We start from the raw sequence: 6,000 nt of genomic DNA on the forward strand, positions 1-6,000 counted from the left end.
GAGAAATCGCATACCTTGGCCTGCATGGTAATTGGGGAGTGGGAGACGAAGAGCTGGGACACCGATCTGGTGTAACTTCATTCCACAGGATGGTTCTGTGCATTGCCACGGACAACCCCAGATCCTCTGCCTTTCTGAGTGTGAAGTTTGGTGCCACCCTTAAATCCTGCAGATACCTACTAGAAACTGCAAAGGAGATGAATGTGGAGATCGTTGGCATCAGGTACAGGGTGACCTCCTCATACCATGAAGCCTGATTCTCCCTAAACTGACATACATAAGCACAGACTCTGAATCCTAACTTTACTTGCGCTGAACTTTGTGGATCTGGGAGGGCCTGTCTGAGTGCCAAACCTGGGGAAATGCACCCTACTGCATTCACTGGAGGGATTTCTCTATTTCTAGTCACAAATAGCCCATGAACAGGCAGCAGAATTCCACATTAATTATGACATGCTTCCCTAACTTCTTCAGACAAGGATTCCTGCTTACAGATTTGTTTGCAAATTGCAAGTGTTGGAGAACCAACTAACAGTGTTTCCAAGTCATATGGTATTGTTTCTGTTCCTTGATTGGGTGACTTGGGGAACTAACCAATAACCAAGCAAACTTTGCATTGCATGTCTTGGTGTAAAACTAAAAATGTACACTCAGGGGTTTTGGTTTCGCAACTAAAAATATTTCAAGCTAAATTATTATCATTAAGTGCAAGAAGGTCATGGGTGTGATCAAAATTAGTTAAATTAATCACAAGAGTGAATCTCTGCAATGTATGCCTTGTCTTTCTATGTACTGCACCTTTTAAGGCTGATATTTTTCAAAGAATCCTAGGGGAGTTAGAGGATCAGCTCCTATTGAAAGTCTTTGCAAATAGAGACATAACTTCTTTGAAATTCCCAGCCTAGATATCTAAGAGCCTTGCTGGAGTCACTTTATGTGCAACTCATGGCAGACTGTCTAGGAGAAATCACACACACTGCGCTCTCCACTGGAGGCTTTATTTTTGTTTTTTCTTTAGTCTGAAAGGTATTCTGACTAAGTCTCTCTCTCCTCTTGGTGTATGGGAAGAGCATAACTCTCCTATAGAATGATTGATTATTTGTGAATAACATTTTGCACTGTTTCCCCAAGTCTGCTCTCAGTGCTCTGGGATTAGAGGAGGTTGGGAGATGGGGCTTAGCCCAGACTAAACAAAGGATTCTTCCCCCTTAGTTTTCATGTTGGCAATGGCTGCCTCGACCTGCAAGCCTTCCCTCGGTCCATAGCAGATGCTCGGCTGGTGTTTGAAATGGGTGCAGAGCTGGGCTACAAGATGAACTTATTAGACATTGGAGGTGGATTCCCTGGCACTGAAAACTCAAAAGTCCGGTTTGAAGAGGTATAAAGATTTCAGTTTGTGTTCTCTTTCGGCAGAGAAGGCAGCTGGGAGGGAGTCCTAGCTCGTATCACAGCTAGACTTGAAGCTCTGGCCTTTATTTTGAAAGGGTGGTTAACTAATAAATGTTGGAATAAGTGTTTCTGGTTTCTTTTTCCCCTGCCTTCTACCAATCAGATTGCAGCCACGATAAACTCCGCCTTGGACTTGTATTTCCCAGAAGGCTGTGGGGTGGAAATCATTGCCAAACCAGGACGATACTATGTAGCTTCCGCCTTTACCTTGGCTGTCAACGTTATTGACAAGCAGGAGGTTCCCTTGGATCCGCCTGGCTCAGACGGTAGGTTGAGTAGGTGGAACGATGCATCTTCCTGTGGTGCTGAGCCCCTGTGGAGGCAACAAGTTGCTGTGATGGGTAACTGAACTGTGGGCCAAAAGCCTTTTGCTCGGAAAGATGAGGGTTGAGAGCAAACCAGCATACATCTGCTCAGTCGTTCAGACCCTACTAGTCCCAAGTGGACGTGTTTTGATATTGGATGGCAGTCGTGACTGCAGGCAAACTGGGTAGGTGTTAATTCAGGCCTCAGTTCTCATTATCTGTGGCCATCAGCCAGGTCAGTGTCTGGTCGCCCCTCAAAAGCCACGTCGGGCTGACAAAGTCCCCTCAAATGGGGCATCTTTGTCCAGTCCCAGTAGCTGAAAGTATTAAACTTGACATGTGAATTGACCCTTCCCTGATCTCCCATCTCCCAGATGAAGAGTCTGGCAGCAAGAAGAACATCCTGTATTACATTAACGATGGCATCTATGGATCCTTCAGCTGCATTTTCTTTGATCGCACCTGCCCCAGCCCCGTCCTGCACAAGGTAAGGGGGGCTGTGCAACCCAAGAGGGAGCCACAGTCATGTCCCTTTTCCCTGGAGGAAGCGGGAAACAATAGACCAGAAATAACTTAGCGCTCAGCGGGGGGCCTGATCCACTTCTGGGATTCTCCCCAGCTGCCCCGCGTGCCTTTCCTCTGGTACGCTCTGTTCCCATGCTCAGTCCTTCGCTGCAGCATAAAGTCCCCTCCTACGGTTTGCAGGAGGATCTCGGGGGTTTCTTGCCCCGCTGCCCCCCTCCCCGAGTATCAGAGCTCTTTGGTGAGAACGTTTGGCTGTAACTCCCTGCAGTGCCTCCCTAGTCTGTCCTCACTAGAGAGCGACTGAGGCACTGTCAGGGTGCTGCTCCCTGCCTGCCCAGGCGCCCAGCATGGCGCTAGCCTCCCTCCCACATCTATCCCGCTCTGCGCTGAGCTCAGCCTGTCTGTGATATGGATGGTGATGTAGGCAAGGCAGAATGTATTACATAGTGTGACTCATCCTGGGTGTGACTCCACAGAAATCGGTGGTGTTTTCCCCAGAAGGACGTTGGGCTACGGTTTCTAACTCAAGTTTAACCACAAATGGAATCTTCAAAGGCTTTTGCCAGATGCCCTCCTCAGAGTGATTGGACACCAGAGATCAGCCCCAATGTATCAGACCATCGATAGCTTGACATTGGCTGCAGCAGTGCGACAGACACTGGGTAGATCTATAATTTCTGTAACTTTCTGGATCTACCTGTGGTTCTTTTTAATACACTGCTGGATCCTGGACACCTATTCTGAAGCATCGTTAACAAGTTTCCATGTTGGGAGAGCCCAGCGCAGATACACAAATGTGTATCTGCATCTGATCCGCTATCCGCAAAAATTATCTACAGATATCTACATCTATCTGTGGATTTGCAGAGCTCTACACTGGGGGCTGGGCTGAGGTCAAAGGCATCCCCTTGCCAGAGCCCAGTTGGGGAGAGCTGTGGGCAGCCGTGGGGAGCCTGCATGGAGTCGTGGACCTTCCGTCTGTCCTCGGCTGGGTGGAGAGCCTGGAGGGCAGGGACACGGCCGAGGGCTGCTCTCACCCCACCCCCCCGCACTGCGGGCAGGTGAAGGGTCCGTCGTGTCTCCCCACGGCTCTCAGGGTGGGCTCCACGTTGGCCTGGCCAAGGTGAGTGGGGAGACCTGTGGAGCTGCCTGGGAGCTGCTTGGGGCCCCCTGCCTGGGCAGGTGGAGGGTTTGTCGCAGCTCTGCACAGCTACCTGTCCAGCTTTTGTCATGGCTTCTCAGCCAGTGCCGGTCTGGGAGAGCCGGGCTGGCAGCTATGGGGAGCCACAGTGGACCCTCCACCTGCCCTGGGCATGAGGCCCAAGCAGTCCCCCGCCCAGTGTCCCTGAACTCAGTTCCCCCACCCAAGGCAGGTGGAGGATCCGGGCTGTGGTTCCTCACAGCTGCCCTCCTAGCTCTTACCATCAGAGCCCTCCGGAGATACAAAATTTGTATCCACACCCATGCTGCTATCCGCAGAAATGGTCTGCGGATGTAAGGCGGATCACTGCACATCCGTGGGTCTCTTTGTGTTGGCTCTAAAATGCCAGTGAGTGTCTTCTGTAATCAACCAGGTATCTTAGAGCAAAAACTGAGTTTTAAAGCTTCAGAACCAGTTGCAGGGATTTCAGAATGGAAGCAGGGCTGTAGCAAGACCTGAATCTGCCCCACAGGTCAACCCTATGCTAACTAGCAGCACTGTGTGTAACTGTGCATACAGTGGGCATGTCTACACCACAATTAGTGGTGTGACTCTGGCACCTGTAGACATATCTGAGATAACTCCAATAACAATAGCAGTGAAACCCCTGGCAGCACAGTAACTACCAGGGTCCCAGATGAGCCTGGACAGCCAGCTAGATCAAAGTTAATTCGGATATGTATACACGGGCTGCAGTCACACCTCTGACTGCTGTGGCGGCACACCCAGAGTCTGTTTGCTCACAAGGAGTGTTCAGGAAAGGATTTAAAGGGACAGACACAAACAATTAATATAGCTTTAAGAGATGTGACTAACAATGGAGGTGATTAAACTGGAATATACCATTAAAACAAACCTGTTGCCATTGACAGAGTTCATTCTTGCCTTTAGCTCGGGGAGACAATCCAGACAGACTGAGTTCCGTTTATGTTCCTTAACTCCCTAGAACTATCTGCTTCTGTACTAGTGCTGCAATGTCTGGATTGATTAAAATCCAAACAAACTGCTCTTCCCCCCCCCCCCCTTAAGGTCATTAAAATATGAACATTTCTAGTAATATTTCTTCCCATAAAACTCACTTTTTGCAGCCTACATTTTGGGCCTGCACTAGTCGATGGCTAGTCTGGTCAATTTGGATTAGTTTTCCATGGCGTTACTCCAGTCTTAAGACTAGATCTTCAGCTGGTGTAAATCCACATAGCCCCCTTGTAAATCAGTGTAGCTGCATTGCTATTAGTGGAGAAGTGTTGATTTATGCCAGCTGAGGATCTGACCTTTAATACGATTATTTAATTTACTAGCTTGATCTCCTGTGATGTCCATCTCCTTTGCCCCCCTCCCCTACAGAAACCCAGCCCACATCATCCCTTGTTCAGCAGCAGCCTCAGGGGTCCTCCTTGTGATGGAAAGGACTGCATTGCAGATGGCTTGGAGCTACCAGAACTGCAAGTTGGTGACTGGCTGACATTTGAGAACATGGGTGCCTACACCATAGCAGCCTCATCCTCATTTAATGGATACCAGCAGCCACAGATCAAGTACATCATGTCCCGGTAAGAGCCTGATAAGAGAACTTCCTGTAACTCATCCAGGAAAAGGCGGGGTGAGAATCAGTGCTCATGACTAACTGCCCTTGTGAGCCGGACTGGCCCAATGCAAAACTTCCATTGATTGCCATATAGCTAGGATTTCACTCTGTATCCAAACACCATCTAGACATGAACCAGCTTGCCCTGGGCGATCCCAGGCTGAGGTCTGGCAGCAGGCCATACAGAAGTCAGTGTGGTGTAATGGGGAGACGAGTGAGAGCAGAACTCCCTGTTCTCTGGGGATGGGTGTAAAACTGGGGCTAGAAAGAGAGCCTTGTTTTTTTTTTCTTGCTTACAGGGAAGCTGTCAGGCTGCTTCAGGGGAAGCTGCCACTACCAGAAGAAGAGGATAGAGAGAGCATGTGCACTCCTCTCTCCTGTGGCTGGGAAATCACAGATACCTTGTGCATTACCCCTGTCTTCACTCCAGCTAGAATCACGTGAGCAGCACCAGCCATGACGGGGGCAGATCCTGAACCAAGGGGACTCTTGCATCTATTTCTCATGCCCTCCCAGATTTCTGCCCTGAAGTAGGACCTGTTTTACATTCATTGTGGTTTCTTAAGTATGCAACATAAATCCTGTTCCTCCTGCCTGTGTTGTGTTGCCTGCTGTGTGCCATCGCAAAGGGCAGAGCATTTGGTTTGTGGGTGTTTATATGCCGATTGGGTTTACATTATTTTTGCAAGTTATCCTAATAAATTGTTTTTTTTTTATAAATAACCAGTTGGATTTTCCTCCTCTTCCTGCTAAGGGGAGATTTGCAGAGCACAGCTGGTCTCAAAGATAGAGCATCATCGAGACATGTACAAGCTACATTGTAGTGCTGTTCATCCAATCCAGGCTCCCAGGGAGAGAGGCAGGGCATTTTAAACTGCTCTGGCACCATTTACTGGTAGATCATAGGCCAGCTCAAATGTATGCCCAGTATA

General features: G+C 49.0%; 1 protein-coding gene across 4 annotated transcripts in view; it reads left to right on the plus strand.

Annotated features, from left to right (window-relative positions):
• AZIN2 (antizyme inhibitor 2) overlaps positions 1-5,784 on the plus strand; it is a 30,712-nt gene extending 24,928 nt beyond the window's left edge. For all 4 annotated transcript variants that reach the window (XM_050932652.1, XM_050932651.1, XM_050932653.1 and 1 more), the window contains 6 exons: positions 89-223; positions 1,213-1,378; positions 1,553-1,715; positions 2,129-2,241; positions 4,828-5,033; positions 5,368-5,784. In XM_050932652.1, coding sequence (XP_050788609.1) covers positions 89-223; positions 1,213-1,378; positions 1,553-1,715; positions 2,129-2,241; positions 4,828-5,033; positions 5,368-5,512 — 928 coding nt within the window. In that variant the 3' untranslated portion in view covers positions 5,513-5,784. The remainder of the gene's footprint in view (positions 1-88; positions 224-1,212; positions 1,379-1,552; positions 1,716-2,128; positions 2,242-4,827; positions 5,034-5,367) is intronic.
• Positions 5,785-6,000: the final 216 nt, after the last annotated feature.

The sequence above is a fragment of the Gopherus flavomarginatus genome, chromosome 22 (genome assembly GCF_025201925.1).
Source record: "Gopherus flavomarginatus isolate rGopFla2 chromosome 22, rGopFla2.mat.asm, whole genome shotgun sequence".
In the NCBI taxonomy this organism is placed as follows: domain Eukaryota; kingdom Metazoa; phylum Chordata; order Testudines; family Testudinidae; genus Gopherus; species Gopherus flavomarginatus.